General features: G+C 47.2%; 1 protein-coding gene across 1 annotated transcript; it reads right to left on the reverse strand.

The window, feature by feature from the left end:
* Window positions 1-505: 505 nt before the first annotated feature.
* LOC136659327 (multidrug and toxin extrusion protein 2-like) lies at window positions 506-23353 on the reverse strand. Its single transcript, XM_066636464.1, has 17 exons — window positions 23195-23353; window positions 21038-21139; window positions 19228-19296; window positions 16496-16644; window positions 15079-15121; window positions 13303-13347; window positions 11557-11654; window positions 9743-9840; window positions 9238-9351; window positions 8607-8674; window positions 5541-5649; window positions 5222-5297; window positions 4748-4817; window positions 2991-3123; window positions 2180-2274; window positions 1189-1273; window positions 506-723 (listed from the first exon to the last, which is right to left on the reverse strand). Exons 1-17 carry the CDS (start codon window positions 23351-23353, stop codon window positions 506-508), a joined length of 1731 nt encoding a protein of 576 aa, XP_066492561.1.
* Window positions 23354-23706: the final 353 nt, after the last annotated feature.

Below are 23706 nucleotides of genomic sequence, written 5' to 3' on the forward strand. Positions count from 1 at the left end.
TTATTGGTCAAATATATTTGGCTCCACCACAGGATGCTTTAACAGCTTTGGGTCCAATCTAATTTTCAGCTCCGGTGCAGTTGCAATACAGCCCCGGGGTAAGGGAACTAACGATCCCATACCTTGAGGAGGCCTCTGTGACTGCCTCCCCCACCATAGGATGCAGCACACACCCCATTGGCACTGAAAAATTGGATAGGATTTGGCCCTTTGTCTTCACTGAAATGGCAGGCAGTGGTCTAAGACTGCTTCTTTTTAGGGAGTATAAGGTAGTAAAAGGTATATTCCGCAAAGCATATTTTCTGTACATATTCTGCAATCCAGTGCTTTTTTGAGCTTGCAAAATCTGGGTTTCAAGTCCTACCAGAATGCAAGTTCTACAGTGATGGACTAGGACTTCAAAATTCAGGTGCTGCTAGTGGACATCGTGGTGTCCCCTTTCTAGGTTTGGTGCTATGGGGGTCCTTTTATCTCCTCCATGGTCCACCACACAAAGCACTTAATTTTAAATGGTCAAGAACCGTATTGTAACTCCAACAGCAAGGATAGCGACAGCAGCTGCAACAGCCAGTCCCCGATAGACGATCAGCTGTTTTGTTGTTAGAATTTTGCCAACTGTGGAGAAGCTGGGCTTCATCTCATCCTGGAGCTGAATCTGGTAGATGGGTCCATCTGTCTTGGTGAAGCTCAGCAGAACGACTCCATTCTGGTTGTCTGTTTTCACTGTGCCACAAAAGGACAGAGAGATTCTTAGCTTTTCTGTTAGTACACCCAAGGCTGGCCCATCCATGAGGCCAACTGAGATGGGTGCATCAGGCAGCAAATTGGTAGGGTAGCACTACTATATGCCCATCTGCCTCTCCTCTTGCTGCCCGCATTCAAAAAAGATGAGAAGAGAGTGGTAGGCTGGAGCATCTCTGGCATAAAAAAACAGGCCTGGATTGGACCAAAAGTCCTCCTAGGGACTGAACAGATTTGTTTTCCTTTCCTTGAGCAGGTGCCCAAGATGGCTAGTAAAAAAAATAATAAAACTGCAGTACATCAAATCAATAAAACAGTGTCCACTATAAATGATTTCAAGGTCATCAATTTCAACTCCCCTATTTCCTGCAAAGTACCTCGTAGTGAAGGATATGCTATAGCTGAACATGCTGGCTCTAGTAGCCATGACAAAATTCCACTCTTTACCAGGGATAGGAGCTGTGTCAGTTGGGACAGGAGCAGAGTTCACATCAGTGGGCAGCTTCGGCGTCAATCCTGCACGGTGCTGAGCCTAAGGATAGATCCCAACAGCCCATTGAGGATTTGGTCACATGGTGATAACTTTTTTAATTTTAACTCATTTTGCAGCACATAACTGCTCCCACCACCCCCATTGGGGAACAACAAGGGGCTATACAAGGTAAAAATAGTTTTAGAAGCACAGTACATGGTAAACTTTTCTCTACCATTATGTCCATATAAAACTTTTTTTAAAAAACTATATATTATGAGGAAAACCACCCAAAATGACATGTTAAACAGGAAATATACCAGAACGGCTCTGATTGATTACATAGTGAAATCACTCACATAATATTGTAACAGGAAAGGCAAATATCAGCAGTGTGCCCCCCCACTCTCCCCCCTATTTCCTCTTCCGCGCCATCTCTTTTCCAATCCAGAGAGGGGGAGAAGTGGAGGGCACTTGATTTGTTAGCAGCCCTGGGTTGGGCGGCTGGCTAATGAGGCTGAGTGCCTTCTGGGGTGGAAGTTTTGGGAGGGGAGTGCCCTGCACCCACTTGTCACCTCCATTGGCTGCCAACTATTCTCAAGCCCACCTGCCCCTGGACCACCACCTTCTCTTCCCAAGCTATTTTTGAAAAAAAAAAAAAAGGCAAGGACAGTCAGTCTTGTTATGTACTGCTTCCATTGTCCTCTTCCTGCTTTAAATTAAAAGTTCTAGTGGGAATGAGAAGATGGTAAGAGTGGTAAGGAAAGAGGTGTTTTGGTAACCTTGCTTTGGCTTAGGCTTGCAGGAAGGGGCTTGTGTCTGCCTTGTCCTCAACTTGTGAAGATTGGGGGGGGGGGATCAGTCTCCAAAATGAACAAAGAAAGGGCACCCTGCTTTGCCAGGAGGCCAACCCTGTTATCTTTCCCCTTGCTCTCCCATTCCCACAGCTGAGGCTGTGCCGCTCACCTCTTCAGCCACCTGCTTCCAGTTCATTCGCGCGATGAAGGTGATGGAGCACACACAAGGGATGAAGGCACAGAGCAGCATGCTTAGCCAAAGACCTGGGGGAAGCAGAGAAGCCTCATGAAAGGTCAACAGGGACACTCTCTCCTGCAGAAACAACTTCCAGGGGTAGTTGCCATCTCAAGCCAGTTTCAACAAAGAACGATGCAGCTTAAAAACAACATTAAAAGCAGCCGTGTCACTTTTGGGGCCAAAGAGGAGGTGTTGAACTGCCACCTTCCCAAGGAAAGTCAAGCTCCAATTAGCCCTGAGAAGGAGTCAGATGATCGGTCCATCCAGCTCAGAATTGCCTGGACTGAGAGACAGCAGCTGTCCAGAGTTTCAGAAAGGAAGTCTTTCCCAGCCCTACCCAGACATGCTGCCAGGGATAGAACCTGGGACCCTCAGAATGCAAAACAGATGCTTCTCCACTTAGCTGCAGCCCCTTCCCAAAGTAAGGGCTGGATCAAAGGAAAGGTGAGAGTACAACCTCTCTCCACTTGACAGATCAACAGCTGTTTGGTTCCTCCCTGCCCAGAACCTGCCTTCATCAGTGGCAGCCCTGCTTGGTCATTCTGCAACTCTGCTATGTAAAGAGCAGGATAGTTCTGATCCCTATATCAACTCGTTTTCCTCTTTTCTCCACTGCCCCCTTTTTTGTATTGTGCCTATTTGACTGTAAGAGCATTGGAGGCATTTTAGAAATAGATACATAAATAAATGCTCACCCGTGTGTCTAAGGAGAGACTCTGTTTCTCCAAGCCCCCCCCCATACCTATCAGTCCAATTTTGGCCACAAAAAGGAGCACAACTGCTACTGGCAAGCCCACAACGTAGTAGCCAAGGGCATTGAAAATGGCGCCAAGCTTCTGCTTCCCTGTCCCACGTAGGATGCCGCTGGTGGTACACTGTGTGGAGAGAGGAAGGGGGTCATGTTACTTGCTGAGCAAAATGAACAAATACAATTTCAACTCAGTCACTGGGCATTCTGTTAGTCTTCCTGCTCTTCTGTTACATGATCTCTCCAGTCGACATCAGAGACCACAGAATTAAATTTGGTGAGCGTGCTCAGGCCGTATTCCAATGTTTCAACTTCAAATGCCAGCTCAACCATTGCACTGATTTCAAGGTGCAAGGAAAGCTGCAAAATGTATTTGTGGAGATGGATGGGTGGTGCTTGCTCAGCTCTGCCTTTTAGCCAGGTCCAAAACAGTAATAATAATACAGGTATTTCTATACTGCCTTTCTTGGTCCTCAGATTTCTCCTTAGACTTTATTCAAGGCGGTTTACATAGGCAGGCAAATTAAATCCCCGTAGGGATTTTTACAATTTGAAAGGAAGTTTCTATCTTTCAAGAAACCACAACATTCAGATGTTTCTTTCTTGATCTGGTCACATATTATGGCCTCCATCCTCCCACGCTCAGAGCAGATGGAATAGCTCGGCTCAGCTTGTCAGCTGCTTCAAGGTCGCACGGTGCCGATGGCCTCGAACCGGCGACCTTTGCATGTTATCTTCAGGCAAATGGAGGCTCAGCCCTCTAGAGCAGACTTCCTGTAGGCTGTGCTTCCACCACAAAGTCAGACTGGGCTCCCCAGTGATTGTCCAGGGGCAATTTTGGGGGTGTGGTGGTAAACTTACTGAGAGTCCACAGGGACTTCTATTTCTTATTTTTCCTTCTAGAAGCTGCCACCTGAAAGAATAGTGGCAGGTGGCAGTGGCTTCTGGGTGCCCATGGGCACCATTTTGTATTCTGGAGGGCACCAGGGCATCACACAGCAATCAGAGATGCCTTCCTCTCTTCTACACTTTCTGTTCCCTCCTCTGGAGTGGAGGGAGGTCAAAGAATGGCAGGGGTGGTGGCTGGCACGTTGCTGGGTAACAGGACAGCATTTGGCACGTTGGGTGCTCTTGGGATGAACACGCTCCTGTTTCTCTGTCTCTGGAGGAAGCAGGATGTGAAAGGCAAGAAGGAAAAGAGGATGTGTAGGAATAAATGCGGGTTGCAGCATTTGATTGATTAATGGGTCCGGTTAAAACTTTTGGTTGAATAAGAAAGTGCCCCATTTAATTGGATAGCAGATTTTCTTAAAAATTAATTCTAATCTAAGTTCTTCTAAACACTGCAGTCAGCTCCCTCTTGGATGAGGCATAACTTTTTTTTTCTCCAAAACAAGATGGAATGCCTCCTGTAATTGATGCCTGTTGTGACAGACATAAAGAATATCAGTGACTAACAAAGCAGGTGGGTTTTGCTTAGAAACAATTAGTCTACAGACAAGTAAACTTAATCTGTAATCTCTCTGTTTTCAAAGAGGTGCCAGAAGCCACATCCTAGAAAGCCACGCCCTCTAATTTCTGATTGATCCAAGCTGGGTCTGCTGGTGATGGAAGTGTGTTTTGCACATCCTCAGAGGTGTGTCGTCATCTCTCGGCTCCGTCATTATTTACAGGTTGCAGAAGCAAACCAAACCCTGACCAGAGTATCCAATAGAAAGAGAGAGAGAAAATTTTGTTAGCGAGATACTCACGCAAAGCGCTTCAAACAGATGAAAGCAGATGTAGACGGGCATCACCCATGCCACAAGTTCAACCACCTCTCTATTTGAAGAAAAATAGAGGTATAAATATAAATATATAGCAGTGCTACTACATATACACAGTGCTATCAGTGTTCATGATGCGTTGCAGAGTACAGGAGAACAGGTCCCTGCCTCGAGGAGTTTACAATCTAAAATGCAGCAGCCCCAAAAACAGAGGAAAGGGGGGAATGGAGACCTGTAAAAAAATAAAAATTAATATATATATATATTTATTTATATATCCACTGCATACAACTCTGTATTGAAAGCAGGTGTCCTACTACTTAGCTACAACTCCATCCCCATAATACAATTGTTAAGCCACCTGGAGGAGGGTGGGGTTTGTGAAGGTGCTGTCAATACTACACGGTGCAATGTTGATGCAAGGTATTCGTATCATCAAAAGAATACTCTATTACTCACTCCTCACTGATAAATACATAAGCGAGGATGTTCTTTGTGGACACCAGGATGATTCCCACCAGGAAGAAAAAACACACTGGAAAAAAAGAGACAAAAGAGAAATCCATAGTAAATGTGGAAAAGCGCAGCAAAATAATCCCCCCTCCTGTAGCCTTCTAAGAAGAGTCACTATAGATAGTGATGGCACCAGGTTACTGGAGACCTTGGGACAGCCTTGCTGTTGGCCTTCCTAAGCGTGTTGGGTGGCTGCGTCCCCTGAGCTTATCAGTGGGAGGTGCCCCAGGGTAGAGGATTTTGCATGCTGCGAAACGACACCAACCTGTGCACAAGATGGAGACCACAGATGCCTTCCTGGCTTCCTCTGTATTTCCAGCTCCTAAAGCATTCCCCACCAGGACACTGACAGCTGAGCTGACCCCATATGGAATCTAAAAAAAAAAGATGCAAGATGTTCGAGCTTGTCAGGTTGGGAGGGGGGTGGAACCTCACCTCCCACACTTGTCCCAAGGTTGCAAGATTTTTGCTGGCAAAACTTGAGATCTTGGAGAGTCACTGTCAGGCAAGTTCTGTGTCCAAGAGCTTCTAACTCGCTCCATTCCCTATGCCACTTGTCATGCTCAATTCAGGATATCCTCAACTGGATTCTTTCACTTAACTTTAGAAATACTTTCACCTCTTAAGGTTCATCTAGATCAGGGGTGTCCAAAGTTTTTGGCAGGAGGGCCACATCATCTCCCTGACACTGTGTCGGGGGCCAGGGAAAAAAAGAATTAATTTACATTTCAAATTTGAATAAATTTACATAAGTTTACATAAATGAATATATTAAAGATATGTGAAGATATATATGAATATATTAAAGATATATAATAGATTAACGATATATTAAACTTATATGAAGGAATGAAGGTCTTGTGATAGCTCAAGGCCTATAAAAGTCCTTGCACAAAGCAAGGCTGGCCTTTCCTTTGCTGCCGCTGCTGCATCACAGGCGTGAAACAGCAAGCAGTGGAAGGAGCCCTCATCCCACAGTTCTCACAAGAGGTCAAACAGGTGCCCTCACGCTGAGATCAGTTGCGTCGGGCCAGAGTGGGCTCCAACAAATCTCCGGAGGGCCAGAGGCTCACTGGAGACTGGGGGCTCCCTGAGGGCCACATTGAGAGGCCTCGAGGGCCGCAAGTGGCCCCAGGGCCAGGGTTTGGGCACCCCTGATCTAGATCAGGGGTGTCAAACATCAGGCCCAGGGGCCGGATGCGGCCCCTGGAAGCTTTTTCTCTGGCCCTCAGGCTCTCAGCTGCTGAGGTGTTACAGCTGAAATGGCAGCCCACATGAAAACTGGGCTTTCCCAGATCTTGGAATATGATCAAGATTTGCATCCTTCCTCTTCTGTAATTTGCAGTTAATGAGTTGCTACATGAGAAGAGGGTCTAATTTCTGGCCATTAGCTGCTTAATGATGTCACTTTCTGCTTAATGACATCACTTCCGGCCCTCAGCTGAAGCCCTGAATGCTAACTTCAGCCCTCTGTATGAAACTAGTTTGACACCCCTGATCTAGATGGGTGCTATTTTCCAAAACCAGCCATTTTGCCATGCAGGCAATTGCACCATACTTTCCAAGTGGTGTGTTAGGCCCTAAGGCCTTCTAGGACACTGGTTCCCAAACTTTTTAGCACCAGGACCCACTTTTTAAAGTGACACTCTGTTGGGACGCACCTAACTTTATGTGCTTTTGCTTTACCAGCCACTCAATTATCTGTTTTTATCCTTTTTATTATGGGGGGGGGGGGGATGACTACTGGAATATTTGTTGAGCTCCACATTAATCTAACTGGGACCATTATGGTGACCTTGCATTCCCCCTCCCAGCCCTAAAGGCTGCCTGATTAATGAATGCCAAGGGGTGTGGCTATAATGTTGATTGAATGGCAATCCCCCCCAAGTAGCAGCTTGTTTAACAGTTGATCCACGGATCTGTCTTGCCAGTTTTGCAACCCCACCAAAAATTGGGTCCCGACCCACAGTTTGGGAACAGCTGTTCTAGGATCTTTTGTCAATGGCATTTGCGCTCATCATGTTTCACTCCACTCATATTTTGCATTAGAAAATGTGATTTTGCATTGCTAACAGTCTGTAACCACAAAATCCTTAAAATGTGTATAGAGCAAATATTGCCCCAGTGGGTGCGTCAGAGGACGAGTGGCTGATCTCTACAGAGGGACATAATCATCAGCAGACGTAAAAGAGGAACTGACGTCCTCAGAAATGGAGGTACTTCAGCAGAACTGATGACGGATGGCAGGAAAAGCAGGCAAGAAATAACCAAGACATAGGCATAAAACTTGCAAAGACTGCAAAAAGCACACTGTGTCACACCTACGGCAAAGTGCAGTAGTTTTGAGTCTTAAGTCATTCCTTGAGACTTACAAAACAACAGGGTGACTGTTCAAAGATGATGTCCATATTTGAGGAGTCAGCATTACTGGGGAGAAGTGCTGGCCAATGGCAACTCTAGGATCCACTAAGCTCTGTACAAGTCTGTCTTCCAACAAACCCCTTTACAGCAAGGACCACAACTTGCCTTTATATTACTCTGATGCCCACTTCAACAGGAGATGCAACAGACAAGACAGTTAGCACATGCACCTCACTGGCTTCCCTGCCACAAATCTTATGGGTACCTGTTGGGTCAAAGCTGGCCCAAGACCTCCTGATGCCTCATGTGACATGCCAAATGCTACCCTCCCTTACCTGGTGATGTGCCAGCCTCTGCTTCCCCCACTCTCCAGTGTTCTAGCTCTGTACTCTCTTCCCCTCTACACTTCCTCTTCCTCTCTGTCCCCCTCTTCCTGTTCCAATCTAGGGAGTGGAAGGAGGAGGAGTAGAGGTAGGCAGCAGAGATGGGCACCCCCTCCCACTAATCCGCTGCCTGGGGTAACCACATCGGTTGGCTTCATGGATGGGCCAGCCCTATATTGGGTTAACTACTCATTAGAGTGTGCTTGTTTGAGTATGATTGGATAGGGACTTAAGAACATAGGCATTTTGAAACTTATGCACTTTTCCTATTGCCAATAATATCCACAAAAGCTTGAGTATGCTTAACCAATACCAGCTGGTTGTGGTCTCACTTCACTCCCTTCTCACTAAGGTCCCTCTATAGATCTGATCAACATGTTGAATTTGAGCATAACAGCATCCCAGTATCTTCTGTGAATGGCAGAAGATGGTGGACCATAACCATATGGAACTGCACGCTGCTGTAATAGCTGTAAAAATGCCCCCAGAGCTTGAAATCCCCTGGGTTGCTTGTGCTGTGGGGAGTTCTCCGCTCCCTCCCTCCCAAAAAAATTATAATTTGGGCATGATGCAGGAGAAATTCTTACCATGTATGCCACAGTAGCCACTTCATAAATGATGGACTGAGCAGAGAGGTCACGGACACTTAGGAGACCTGGGGGGAAAAGAGAGAAGGTAGAGCTAGAGGTACCACTGAGGAAGGGGTGCTGCAGAGGGAGTGCACACACATGCTGGATCTAAATGGTGGTCGGGGATGGGCCCAGGTCCGGAGGTCTAGAGGGCCCATCCATGCAATAAGCTATGGTTTAGACCACATGCAGAGGTGCCACTTCCACTTTTCTCTTTCATGAGCTCAGAAGCAGCATGAAAGGAGCACAGTTTCACTCTCCTCCTCCTGTACTTGCTATATCTGAAAAGGAAGAAGATGATGCAGAAGAGGAAGTGGGGAGGAGAGAAGAGTGGTAGGCTAGAGCTTCTCTCACACTCTCCCCACTTCCTGTTCTGCTCCATGCACTTCCATTTCTTAACGGTGCAGACAAATAGTTTCCCCCCTTTGATCCGTGAACAGAGGTTGGTGACTATGACACGATGACATTAGCGTCAAACACCTTACTGTGAAGAGGGGTGAATCTTATTGGGTCCTCCATTTATATTGCCATACCCAGCAAGCCGAATGGGAGCATTCCAGCCTTCTGGCTCTGCCCTCTTCCCACTAACCTATCAGGAAGCTTCCGATTTCAAACGTCCACCATTCAATGCAGATCATGAGCATGCTGGGAACTGCTAAGGACATGAAGACGTCCCATTCCTGGAGGCATGCAGAAGTCCAGCCTAGGTGGGAAAAACAAACAAACTGGAAAAATAGAGCCTTGTGCGACATTTTGTTATAGCTGAAAGTTGCCCCGAGAAGCAAGATTTGACTGCCCAGAACACACAGCAGTTTGACTGTGGACCTGGATGTTGGGCAAAGTAGGTGAGACTGTGGCTCAGTGGTAGAGCACCTGCTTTGCATGCAGGATGCTGTGGGTTCAATCCCTGATATTTCCAGGTAGGGCTGGGAAAGACCTTCTAATGCCAGAGAGACACTGTCCACCAGCACAGACAATACTGAGCTAGGGAACCAATTTGTATATGGTGGAGTCATGTGGTCAGGACGGTTTGTTGTATGCATCGCCAACTGTGCAGTGAGGGGGTGTGTGTTAAAAGCAAAAACTATAATCACCTCCCCAGGTCTCAACATGAAGCTTTTTCCATCTGATGTAGAAGAAAAGCGCAATGGTTTGTGAATACTGAGCGATGGTGTTAGCCCAGGCAGAGCCCCTAGGAGGAGTGAGACAAAAACCCAAATGTCATTTTGGCAGATGGACGCAGAAGAGGTTTACAACATGAAGAACGGTATGAATGGACAGATGGAGACTCCTCCCTCTCTCGCTCATCAATGAAAGCACCAGGCGGCTAAAGGCCCCAAGGGAAAGTCCTGCACTGGGAGCACCCCAAGCTTACTGGTAAAAGGTGATGAGAGAGAAGGCAGTGGTCGGTGGCTCCCTCCACATTTCCTACTGCCAAAAGGGGGGAAAATGGTGATGGCTGACCTGTACTGTGGGGTTCAAGGGTTTGGCCCAGCTGGGTAGGGCCTCTGATGGACATGAGCTTTTGGCAATGTCCAACCTAGCCAATTTCTATCCTGATGCCACCCCACTTTCTCATAGTGCTAGACTCATGAACACCCAACGAAAATGACTGGGCAGTAGCAGTGGCGGCTCCAGCATTTGGGGGATCTTGGCCAAAGCTTTGCCGGAGGCATGACATGCTCCTCCTCGCTTTAGAAAGCACATGCACTAGCCATCAACCCTCAACATGGTGCTTGGAAAGCAGGAAGGCAGCAGTTGTGAGTCTTCAAGCTGTCACCCACAGGGACATTGGTGGTGGTGGTGGTGATATGGAGGACTCACGACTGCCTGCTGCTGAGCTCCAACGTAGCTTTCCTCCTGGGCACCCAAAAGGAAGGTTTACCGTGAGACACTGAGAATGAGGCAGCAGTGGAGGGCCTTCCTTTCTTTCCCCAGTACAATGTAACAATCTCCAGGGGCACCAGCCCCTGGCACAGCATTAGGGGGTAGGACATCTGGGACATCACCTGCTGCCCCACAATCACCTCATAAGCACACCTGTGGGCTTACCAGGCAGTGGCAGCAGCTGACCTCACTGCTTCAGTGACTGGCCATGCACAGGTGTGTGCTCCTGGCATGTGTTCTGCCAAACACCACCTGTGGAGCAACCCTGGGTAACAGGACCAGGACAGGCGAAAGAAAGGAATCCTTCACCCAGCACAATTTATGGAACTCACTGCTGCAGGATTGAGAGAGTTTTTAATCACAGAATTTGATGGATTTCAGGAGAGAGGTCTACCAATGGCTTTTAGATATTCAGAGGCAGTCTTACTCGGAGGACCAGATGAAGAAGGTAAACAGAAGAGGAATGTTACTTGCCTTAACTTCTTGAGGACCATACAAGAAGCTGGCTACACAGTGCCCCCTGCTGGACCAGCAATGAATTCTTAGGACACAAATTCATGTCAGTGCCCCAGCTCTTTAATCCAGCCACTTTCAACCACTGTACCATGGCGCACTGGTGTGCCACGATCGGCCTGCAGGTGTGCCATGGAAGTTTGGGGCAGGGTCATTTATTAGTAGGTTCGTTGGGGGGTGTGAGCCCCAGACCAACAGCATGGTGTGCCTTGTCAGTTGTCAATTTTATCACCTTGTCAGTGTACCATGAGACGAAAGAGGTTGAAAATCACTGCTTTAATCGTTAATTTCTGTTCTCTGGAGGCCTGCAAAGGAAGTGTTCTTTGAAGCGTTCTGCAAATCTGGGTTTATAGTTGGTGGGATTAAAAAACCCACAGGAGCTACTAGGAAGTCTTTTTGTCTGATAAATTCCTTCATTTACATCAAAATCCAAAGGCTTGCAATACAGCTCAAGCCCAGTTCCAATGCAGCTCTCTTCCCAATAGATAGTTCCCCACGTCTTACTCACCTGACCCCCATATCCAACTCATACATGAACACAAAATTTGCAATGAGATTTACGATATTCCCAGCAATGCCGCAGAATACCTCAGGCCAGATGATCCTCTGGAATGAAAGATTAGTTTAGGGGTTGCATCCAACACAAGAATTGTGCGTGTGTGTGTGTGTGTATGCCAGGCCAAATGACCCATTACTGTAATAACCTAACTGCTGTTGATCACGGTCAGCTTGTCTGTGAGTTTGACTAAGGAACTTGCCACAGACAATGCCCCAGTCTCCCCCCCGAATGCCTCCACCCACCCCAATGCCCGCACTGGCGCTGAATTCTCATAGGAGGCTGTAAATCTGCTTTACGGCATGTTTACGACACCCAGAGCCAGCGCTGGAGCTCTGCGCCAGCACTAGGGCTGGGAGATTAGATTGGGCTCTTAGTATGTTAACTGATTTGTTACACACAGTTATATATACAGCCCCCTAGCAGGGCTTCTGGCACAAATCTTGTAACAGAAATGCGCAGGAACCCTCGAGGAGATATGGTGTGGTGTCAGCAGTGGCCCTTTGCTCTGGCAGGCAAGCATGGGGTTAACACCAGGGCCTCAGACTGTAGTGAGGGTGCTGCACAGCTGCAACCTCTTGAAGGCAATAGGGCCCTCAGGGATAAAAGCAGCACCTGATGAAGGGAGAGTTTGGTGGGTAGTAGAGGGAGGAAAGCTGAACTGAGGATTAATGAACTGAGGAATGAATGGCTGATGGACTACTGGAACTGCTGATGGACTAACTAACTAGATGGGCTAATGAACTTTGGAGACTGGTTTGTGACCGACACACCCAAGACCTGCTGAGGACCAAGGTGTTGCTGTAGCAGCTGGAGAAGCTGATGGCAGGAGAGAGAAGGAAGGAGGACCTCTGCAGGTTGAACAGGTGAGCTACTCTGGTGGTGGGGTCCAGCAGTGCAGAACTAGGGTCATTGTTGGGGAAAGAAGGGCAGCTAATTAGCTTAAAGTGGGCATCATTCTTTACATAAAGCGTGGACTGGGAAGCTTTAAGGGACTTGGACTGAAGCTTTAAGGCAGTGGTTCTCAAACTCTCTGGGAGAGTTTGAGAGCCACTAAGTTCTTGTGTGGGCGGGAGGGGGGAGGCAGCAGGGGTGGGGGAAGGCAGTGGGAAGGCACCTCGGGGGTGCGGGGAGCCCCGCACAACCTGCAGCAGGGCTCCCCGCAGCAGTGAAAATAGATGCGGAGCGATCACGCTCCACTTCCACTCTAACAGAGGCGGGACGCGATCGCTCCACATCTACTTTCACTGCTGCAGGGAGCCCTGCTGCAGGTTGTGCTGGGCTCCCCGCACCCCCAGGAGGCTGCAGGGGCTTGGGTACATGTACTCCAGTCCCTGCAGCCCCCCTGAGCGGCGTGATCCTGGGGATCATGCCGCTGCCTCCAGGCTGCCCCTGCTCCTTAAGGGGGCAGGGGCCGGGGCCCGCAGGCTGGGGTGTCGTGATGCCCCAGTTTGAAAAGCCCTGCTTTAAGGGAACACTGCAAAATTTATTTCTTATGTCCAAATACAACATTAACCTCATTCCTGATCAGTGAGTTTGAAAAATGATTCATGACAGCAAAGGCGCTGGATAGAATAATCCTTGGAAATGTTTTTTAAGAATAACAAAACTTTTTAAAGAATAACCTCACAAAATGCAACACACATACACACACCTGCTTCTCTTGCACATGAGAGGAGAAGGGAAGAGGCTACTTACTTGGTTCTGCAAATACCTCATCTGCAGCTGGTAGATAAATGCAGCCTGGAGAAGGAGATGCAGTGAGAGATTATTGAATGGCTCCACCCTGCCCATCCCTTCAAGAAACACCTGTCAGTCACTCCCCACTTCCCCCAGTGACCAGATGTACAAGGGACAATGCTATCTGGCTTGGTTTCCTCTGGAGGAGCGAATACTACTGATTGCATTTTTAGGATTCTTTGATTTCTTTACAAAAGTATGAATGGAACAAAACTGGAGGTGAGAAGCATACACTTCTACAAAGCAAAAGATCCACTAACCTGTATCAGATCTCTGGAGTGACAAACCCTTTGCACCCCATAAGAAACAAGAACAGCCTCACTGGATCAGGCCATAGGCCCATCTAGTCCAGCTTCCTGTATCTCACAGTGGCCCCACCAAATGCCCCAGGGAGCACACCAGATAACAAGACCACCTGCAAGGCTTCCTGGGAATTGTAGTTTAAGAACATAAGAACAGCCCACTGGATCAGGCCATAGGCCCATCTAGCCCAGCTTCCTGTATCTCACAGTGGCCCACCAAATGCCCCAGGGAGCACACCAGATAACAAGAGACCTGCATCCTGGTGTCCTCCCTTGCATCTGGCATTCTGACATAGCCCATTTCTAAAATCAGGAGGTTGCACATACACATCATGGCTTGTAACCCATAATGGATTTTTCCTCCAGAAACTTGTCCAATCCCCTTTTAAAGGCATCTAGGCCAGATGCCGTCACCACATCCTGTGGCAAGGAGTTCCACAGACTGACGCTGCATAAAGAAATATTTTCTTTTGTCTGTCCTAACCCTCCCAACACGATTTTGATTGATTTTGATTGATGGGCACCCCATGAGGTGCCCAGCACTGCCAACCCAAGACTACGGCCTATGAGAGGAATTTTATCAGCGGGTACAAAGTTTCTTCTGGGCTCCTTCCAAAGGGGGAGGGGGCAATGGGAGCAGACAGACGGGGGGGGGGCAAAATAGGGCAGAGGGAGGGTGCTGACAGCCACAATAGCCTTTGGAGCCCAGGTCTACTAGGCTTCTGGACGCAGAGCCCAGGTCCATGTGAGATGAGCCCAATGACCATGTGGCATTGGCAGCTAGATAAAGTAATTGAAAACCAAATACACTCCTAAGTTTCTCTAAAATCTTTGGAATATAGAAAATCCATTGCAGAAAATTAGCATCATCGTATTTAGGCTCACACTAGAATGGACCAAAATGAATTTCTGCAGCACTCCTTCATGGTTTTGGGATCCACAAACCAAAGAGCTACTGTGGCAGGCCAGTTTCCTCCCAGATTTGACACTGTGTTAGGATACATTCCTGGGCCTGGTGTGCATGGCTTGCAGCAGCAGTTAACACTGCATCTACATGGTTGTGCCCTGGCATCATGCGCAGGCAGAGAGTTCATGTGAGATAGGAAAATGTCAGATCTCAGGAATTTTCTGTGCCCCCTTTCTGACCCTGGGCCCGGGTACAAATTACCCCCTTTACCCCCCTCTCCCAGTCCACAAGGCATCTTGTCAAATGCCACCTCTCCATTTATAGTGGGCACCACCTGCCAATCTGCTGCCTCAGACAACTTTCTCAGTTGGCCTCATGAACGGACCAGCCCTGATTGATGGATTTCAGCCTGCAATGCAACTGACTAGTAGCACAGGAACCCTGATGGAAAGGAAAAAGGGAGCAACTAAGCAACCTGGGCGTCTTAACAATCTGTTGAGAAAAACCACCAAGATGAAGACTTACTGGAAGCGCTGGAATGAAGATTGTGACATAAACCTGCGTGAGCCTGTGGAGGAAGGACAGGGAGAGGAGACATCAAGAAACATATCTGCCTCTGGCTAAGAGTGGTCTCCCAAGTCCACGTACCAGTTCTGGAAGGAAATTCATCCTAGCAGAATAAAACTTTTTTGTTGTTGTTTTCTTGACAAACTCTGTTGTGGCCACCCGCTGCCCACAGCCCCTAAACCAGAGTTCTCCCCAGCCAGGCTGATGGTGGCATTTAGGCTGCTACCACCGCCAATCTGCCAGTCTTCCAGTTGGGGAAACCAGAGACCTGTCAGCATCCCAGTTACTTGGGGGAGACAAGAGGCTCTCAAGTAGCCCAAGTCCTGGCAAAATACAAGTCTTTTCTCCCAAGTCCTGGCAAAATACAACATAACTTCATGGTTAGAAGTGAATTTAGACAGAACCAAAGTTCCCAACTCAGGGCCAAAACCTATCCGATTTTTCAGCATTGGTGCAACCATGCCAATGGGACATGCACTGCATCCTGTGGTGGGAGGGCAATCATGGAGGCCTCCTCCAAGCTAGGGAACATTTGTTTCCTTTCCTCAAGGCTGCATTTCAGCTGCAGTAGCTCTCAAAAGTTGGATAGCATTGGGCCCTCAGTGATCACCTACATCTGAGGCAGATTTTATAACGCATTTATTAAAAGTAAGTAATATTAATAATCAGACAACCCCAGAATACAATTTGCAGACTCAGACAAAGCAGATATAAAAAAAAAAAAAGCCAAGCTCCTCATTAATACCAGCTAACTTCACATTGGGAATATAGCTCCAGGACATGTGCAGAATGCATCCCTGCCATGCTGAGTCCAGCAAATGGGAAGCCACAACTTAGCACACCCACCGTCTCCCCCAAAGGAGCTTTTTATACCTTTTCCTCCCCTTCTAGAAGGTTCCAGCCAATCAGAGGCATCCCAATGTTCTAGAAAGGACCAAAAGGGATGACCCAAAGTACTCCCTCCCAATTGGTGAACACAACTGAAGCCAATTCCCAATTAACTAACCCAATGCTCTGGTTTTGAAAGGCCAAAACAATCTTGATAACACAGGTACAGGCATATTCCGGCATCCGTGGTTTCAGTTATCCATGGTTATGCGGATATTAGGGATGCCCTTTAAAAAGGCAGAGAAAGTGAAGAAAAAAAGAAAAAGTTTTTTCTACCTGCACGTAGTGAAACTACTGAGTTTTCGGAGCTTCAGGCAGTCTTCTGAGGTAGCCTCTACTTGGCAATGCAAATCTCCTCCCTTCACCCAGCGTTGTCCAGAATGCATGGTTAGATGGATTGCGATGCATTCTGGGGCAACATTGGGTGAAGCCACCAGTGCCAACACATCTGTTTTATACCCCCAAAGTAGAGAAGATGCTGCCCTACCTGGAGACCTCTGGATTCTGTCCAATGAGCAAAAGGATCTGCTCCGTGTTGACAAAGAGAGCCCAGCAGGGGAAGCAGCAAAGCAGTAGGATTAGGACCCCCCGTTGTAGGATTGTCCCCACACGTTTCATGTTCTTACCGCCATATGTCTGGAAGAAGAAGCAGTATTTACACTTACCAGATGTCAGCACCCAGGAGCCACGGTAAGCATTTTATTAAAACAATTCATCAAGCCGAAGAGAAATTGATTGTCCCCTCTCTTTCTAGAATGTTCTAAAACAACTTTTCTTGCTATTTCTAGTATCAGGCATACTAGACCTTGGATCAGGCAGAGACCTTTCCTCTTTCTTATTTCCCTGAATTGAGTACGGTTGCATCGGCGTATAGAAGGCATTGCATTTTAATTCAGAAACTTTTCAAGCTGTCTCCTGCTTGACAACCAAAACAGGACAAAAAGTGTCCAATACAGAGATCAAACATCTCAGAATTGCAGTCAGTGTGAACGTTCAATTGTTTGATTTTTATTGTATTTTTAAATTTGGGAAGATTTTTGTCTTAAAAGGCAGAGCATTAATCATTATATAAATAAACTCTGTCCTTTTAGGCTCAGGTCTCTGAGGAATTAAGCAAAATGTTCTTGAAACTCTCCACAAGGCTCAATCCCCTAAACATTTTGGATCATTTGTTTTGGATGATTTGCAGAAGGAACTTCTAACCTGCCTGCTATCTGCTGCACATTTTGAAATAATATCAAATGTTGGTACTGGAGGGTGAGGAATTTGGTGTCCAAGTATTGACTTTCTAATGGGAGTGTCTGGTTTGAAACGCACGGCCCTATGGCTCCAGTTCATCTCTTTTTGTGTTGATCGTGGCCATTTAGAACAATTTTCCACAAGCCATTTTGTAAGAGAGAATGAAAGAGCTTTCCAATGAAAACACAGATTAAAGGAACACGGTCTGCAGTTCAGCAAAGTTGAAGTCTTGATGGATGTGATTCAGGCAGGCCCTTGAATGAACCAGTTGAGACTTAACTGGAAAGCATGGACTCCCTGCTGTGTGAATGAACCCCGAAGAGCTGGCAGCCTTGTGAGCTTCTCATCTTCTGTTTTGCACAAAAGGGAAGTGGGATTTTTGTCTTGCTTTTGTGGGAAGTGAACCACAGTTCTGTGTTTTGCCCAAAGTCAGGAATTAGGGTTTGGATTGGTTGGATTCACCCCAAAACCAGAGATTTTTGAGGTGTGGCCTGGTGATGGCACAAGACTGAGAATCCTCTTAAAATAGAGGAAAAATTTGGAGATGGGGTGGGGGACTCAGCAGAAAAGAGACAGAATCCACCAGTAGAAGTGCTGGCAGTAATGGGGTGTAATGGCAGTAACAGTCAGTAACCTGGTAGTAATGGGTTGGTGCCCAGTAGCAGCCTGAGATGAACCGTTGCAGCCCATCAACTGGAGAAAAAAAGAACAAAGCTGGAGAAAAATGGTCATTCTGGGAACACTAGCAAACTTATGGGGAATTGGTCAAACCACAGTTAGGGAAAAACAAACAAGAATCACACCAGGGTTTCACATCCTGCTGAAATGGTGCTTCAAAGTAAACCATGTTTCCCAAATTCAGTTTTAATGCTGAAGTGTGGTTTGAATTCACCAGGGATGTGCGGTGTGGGATGTGCCGCATCTCAAAAAAGACATAGTGGAAATGGAAAAGGTGCAAAAGAGAGCGACTAAGATGATTACGGGGCTGGGGCACCTTCCTTATGAGGAAAGGCTACGGCGTTTGGGCCTCTTCAGCCTAGAAAAGAGACGCTTGAGGGGGGACATGATTGAGACATACAAAATTATGCAGGGGATGGACAGAGTGGATAGGGAGATGCTCTTTACACTCTCACATAATACCAGAACCAGGGGACATCCACTAAAATTGAGTGTTGGGCGGGTTAGGACAGACAAAAGAAAATATTTCTTTACTCAGCGTGTGGTCAGTCTGTGGAACTCCTTGCCACAGGATGTGGTGCTGGCGTCTAGCCTAGACGCCTTTAAAAGGGGATTGGACGAGTTTCTGGAGGAAAAATCCATTATGGGGTACAAGCCATGATGTGTATGCGCAACCTCCTGATTTTAGAAATGGGTTAAGTCAGAATGCCAAATGTAGGGGAGAGCACCAGGATGAGGTCTCTTGTTATCTGGTGTGCTCCCTGGGGCATTTGGTGGGCCGCTGTGAGATACAGGAAGCTGGACTAGATGGGCCTATGGCCTGATCCAGTGGGGCTGTTCTTATGTGGGAGTGGCAGGTGAAGCAGAACCAGCCTGTCACTGTTCATAGAAAAGCTCTGCAGCCTCCCTGCCTGCTTACACCTGAGGAGGCTCTTCTTACACCTGCTTTCTGGGGTGTACAGAGAGCCTCCTGGGGTGAAAGCGGGCGGGGAGGCTACGGTGCTTTGGCCAGCGACTTGGCTGCCTCACCTGCTGCCCCCAAGCTGCACCTCCCCAGAATTCAAAACAAGGGTAAAAACTTCAGGTGCAAAAGAGAAAGAGGGGAAGCCCACAACTCTTTGGAGCTCATTCATGTAATGGGGAATCCTGGTTTCCTGTTTTGCCTGAACTAGGTTTCTGATTATATAAACACAGATCAGGAAATGGCAACTTCGGGTGATGGTTGTCATGGACAATGGAAGGTTGCTTAATATTCCAAGATCCTGGTGAAGTAACAGGTGAAGAACAGATGCCGTGACTCACCTGTGATATTAATGTATCGCAGGCTGTAGACAAACCAAATCCAACTGAGATCCCGGTTACATTTATAACCTAGAAACCAAGAGAGAGATGGAAAGACAGAGCAGAGACGATAAGGAGGATGAGTGGTGGAAAGAACAGCACGCTCTTCACGGTCTATGGCTTTCAGGCTCTCTTTCAGGCTCTCTCTTCTTACAACCTCCTGGGATTTCACCATGACAAAAGGAGACACATAGGGCTGGCCCAAGTCCTTCTGGAGCCTCAGCTGGCATACTAAATGCCACCTGCCACTGCTTCTCCTGTTGCTCCCTGGATTTGACAAGGAAGACGGGAAGGGAACGGAAGGGGAAGTGGGAGGAAAGAAAGGACTCTTCAGCACTAGCCCACCATCCTGCCAAATCCCACAAGTCCAGTTCTGTTCCCCTCTTCCTTTTTTAAACCCAGGGAGCAGTAGGAGGAGCAGTGGAGGCAGATAGGTAGAGATGGATCACAGCTGCCCTTGCCACCCTGCCACCTGAGGCTACTGTCTCAGTTGGCCTCATGGATGGGCCAGTCCTGCAGATACAAAGTGCTTTCAAAGAAAAGGTCAGTTCGGCTGATCCTCCAACTGTGGAGGACTGGAAATGAGATGTGATCTCATGCAGTCCGTCTCCTCCCCCTTTTCACCCTGCACTGAAAGCTTCCACACCCTATCTACAATATGAGTCTACTTTGCCTCAGAAGGAAGGTTCTGCAGCCATTGCTTACATGGGATGTATGGGATTTTTTTACATGGCATGAGAAAAATTACAAGACTCAATTTTCCAAGTTTCACAATCTTTTGATCAATGGGTAACAAAATATGTTAACATTTTGCATGCTCCAACAAACAACTGCCTAGCAGAAGACAAGTGGCAAGCTTTCCCAATCAAATTCTTGTCTCGACTGCCAATCAAATTCTATGTCATTGCCTTCGAGAGTTCCTTTGACCCCAATATAACCGCCACCTCTTAATTAAAGGATCTGTTCTCATCTGACAGCAGTCCAACACTTAGGGCATCCTGGTTTTTCAAAAATTAAAACGGGAAGCTCTCATCAGTCTGATGCAAAATAGTCTGGAGTGTGTTGACCGAGGTAGCCCATCCATTCGGTGAAATGATGTGGGTTGCACCAGGGGCGGATTGTGTGTGTGTGTGGGGCAGGGGGGAGGCAGGTTCAGGGTGTGCTTCAGTTCTGCTCCACCAGATCCTGAACTCTGTGTTGGGCTGGAAGGCCCGACACAGAGTCTCTCAAAGTAGCTGGTGCAGACTTGAGAAGCCCCATTGCGGGTCTTGGGGCTTTCTCCAGGGTAAGGGGTCAAAAAGCCCTTTACCCCGAGGAGAATTCCAGCTGCTTGCAGTGCCTGCTGGATACAGGGGTAGCCACTTTGGTGCTGCTGCTCCAACAGGCACTGGGAAACTCAGGATTGTGTTGCCCATGCCTTACTCCTTTGCATCAGGAGTGACTGACTTATGCAATCGCATTTAGTGAAAATACATGGCAGAACTACATATAGCAGAGGCTCTGACTGGTAGGAAGAAGAACTAGAGCAGTAACTCATAGAGGAGAAAACTTGCTGCATTCCTTCATAGAATCATAGAGTTGGGATGGACCTGCAAGATCATCTAGTCCAGGAAGATGGCTGCTTCATCTTTGATAAGGCATAGTAGGAGGCATACATTTTGGGAACTCTTGCTTTCTGTCTTTAAGGCAGTCATTTTAATAGCCCATTTTTATCCTCCACCCAGCCTTGTAACAGTGCAAAGGCCCCTCGCGCAGGACGTTAAACACTCACGGCGATTGCAAGGGTGACGGAAGCCAGCTCCACCTGGCCAAGGTGGCCGCAGAATATTGTGCTGACGACGTGGATCATAAACACCAACAACTGAATGAGTGTCTGGGGGAAAAGGACAGGCAAATGTAAAGATCTTGTGACACTCTTGCCCCACATGGTAAGAAATTCCATGCTACCTGGGCTCTGGCTTCTTTTGAAGGAAAGCGGGCTGGAGGCCGGTGATCTTTGTAGTATTTGCTTTATTTACAAATATACAGGCTGCACACTGGATGGATAGTAGAGTACTCATCACAAGTAAGCAGCTAACAGTTTACTTCTGTTTCCAAGAGTGCATATTTGGGCACCCCCAAGGTGTTTCAGTTCTTGGCGTACTCTCAGTTTAGCTCCCATTCCAGTTTCTGTTCAGATAACATCAACCCTGTTAGTCTCACACAAAAACTGACCACACAAAGAGAGTCATGAGCCACCTGGCTCTCACCTTGCTTCAGCCCCTCTTCTCAGGTGTGCATCATTTTACCAGCTTTCTGAGGCCTTCTCCATTAAGGAACATTCTGGATCATTAAGTACATAGTAATCAGCTTCTTATTCAGACACATCCTTAGGTTATAAGCGAATGTATTCTGTTTGACAGAAGTGTTTGCTAGTGGCAGCCAATATCTAACCACATCACACCCTAGAACATTGTTTCTCAAACTGTGGGTTGGGACCCCTAGGTAGGTCGTGAGCCACTTTCAGGTGACTTGCGTAGCACCTACCTCAGCCACCACTGAAAATACGGAGCTGAAAATACAGGATACAGAGTTGTTGAGCAGGGTGAACTCCCAGTGGGAGAGAGGCAGGGTGCTTTGTCCTGAATAGGTGGGAAGACGGGATGCTGGAAAGGGGGGTGGGCTGAGTGGTTGGAGAAGGACTCAAGTCTATGTTCTGCTTTGACTTCTGAGCTGGAATATTTGAATTCCGAACTATGCACAAGCGCACTGTGTAATGAGACCTTTGGCTGATTGCAGCTTAGGTCTGAAGCCTAAATCGACGATGTCACTTCTGAGCATGACATCACTTCTGGTGGGTCCTGACAGATTGTCATTCTAAAAAGTGGGGTCCTGGCGCCAAAATGTTTGAAAACCACTGCTCTAGAAGCTTCAAAACCATCATCTCATATCATGCCGGGAGGACTGTGTGGAATCCAAGCAGAGCTTGGATCATCAGAGTCAAACTATTTGACATTTGAGTTCAGTTCTGGTTCGGGCTCATTGGCATTTTTTTTAAAGCTCCAGTTCAGTTTATTTTACACACAAACGTTAAAAAAGTGGCTCAGGAACTAGGTTCAGACTCTTTTGACCAGTTTCAAACCTGTTTTAATGTCTCTCAAACAGAATAGCATCGAAGTCTTTTGCTTGCAAAGTAATATCCATGAATATGAGGGCTACTTAGGGAGAAAATACAAAGGCTGTTCAATCTGAAAAAATAAAAACTTTTAAAAAGAACAGTATTTTTTTTAATGTAAAGGTTTCTGCAAACAAAATACATACAATAAAATTTTTAGATGGCAAGGAAAATAAAACATATAGGATGTGATCGTATACAGTTTCCTGGAAGTAAGCCCCAGACACACCTTTAGACTCCTGGGAGTAAGCTTTAGACTCCTGGGAGTAAGCTTTAGACTCCTGGGAGTAAGCTTTAGACACACCTAGGCTTGCACTGTTCATCACACATAGGAAAACTGAAGACCTGCTTATTGAGCTACTTATTCTGAGCTGTTTACCACTTTCTGTGCTTAGGGTTCAGTTCTGATTCAAGACAACCAAGATAGGTTACTAGTTTCAGTTTACTGGGGATGGGGTGGAGAACCTCATTGAATTGGGGTTTGGGTTCAGTTTGATTCTCTTGTATTAAGCCTCAGCAGTCAACTAAATAACTGTTCAACTATATTCAGTGCTAATAAGGCATCACTTGTTCAGTGTAGTGGCAAAAGAACACAACAACCCTGAAAAGTTAACAGAATTCTCCTAACCCTGAGTCTGAATATAACTCAGATCTAAGGTCCTGCATGCAAACCTCATATTGTCAGCTCTAGCAAAACTCAGCCCTCAAAATCCGGATTGTTCCAGCCTGCTATCTGCACCAGGGTTTTTCCCTTCCCCAAACTGTGGGTCTTACCAGTGGTCCTGACAACACCAGTATCTTCTTCACCTCTTCCCAGAAGTTGGAAGGGATAAACTGGCATAATTTTCTGCAACCCCTAGGCGCTTGTTTCTGTGGACTGATCGCTGTAGCACTGTGGGATGGCATCTCACTGATGGGGCTCCCGGGCTCCATAAGTGGGAGTAGTCGTGTTCCCGTTGTTCTTCGAACTGGGATTAAGCCAGATTAATTTGTATGACTGAAAAGGGCAACTGCGTAACTGCTATGAGATGGACTCCAGCTGGACCTAGATGCTCCTGCTCTCATGCCCCAATGATTCTGGGCAAAGGGTGAGGATTAAAGTCTATCACGCTGACGGAGAAGGAGGAGCTGTTTGGGACAGCGTGCAGTTACAGAGACACCCAGGAGGGCAGCCTGAAGATCTGAGGTGCATCCAACACAAGCAGTCACAAGGTCAAGGCAGTTTGGAGGTCTGCCTTGCAGCTCTTGCAACACGAGCAAGAGCTGCAACCTGATACAAGGAGCTG

Source organism: Tiliqua scincoides, chromosome 8 (genome assembly GCF_035046505.1).
Source record: "Tiliqua scincoides isolate rTilSci1 chromosome 8, rTilSci1.hap2, whole genome shotgun sequence".
Lineage (NCBI taxonomy): Eukaryota > Metazoa > Chordata > Lepidosauria > Squamata > Scincidae > Tiliqua > Tiliqua scincoides.

Excerpts from the sequence above, each read along its gene's own strand:
- LOC136659327 (XM_066636464.1), bottom strand. The coding sequence starts at position 23,353 with ATGGAGCCCGGGAGCCCCATCAGTGAGATGCCATCCCACAGTGCTACA. Across the intron at positions 15,122-16,495 it reads CAGAATCCAGAGGTCTCCAG|GCTCACGCAGGTTTATGTCA; the intron begins GTAGGGCAGCAT and ends CTTCCTCCACAG. Across the intron at positions 5,650-8,606 it reads TGGCTACTGTGGCATACATG|ATTCCATATGGGGTCAGCTC; the intron begins GTAAGAATTTCT and ends TTTTTTTTTTAG.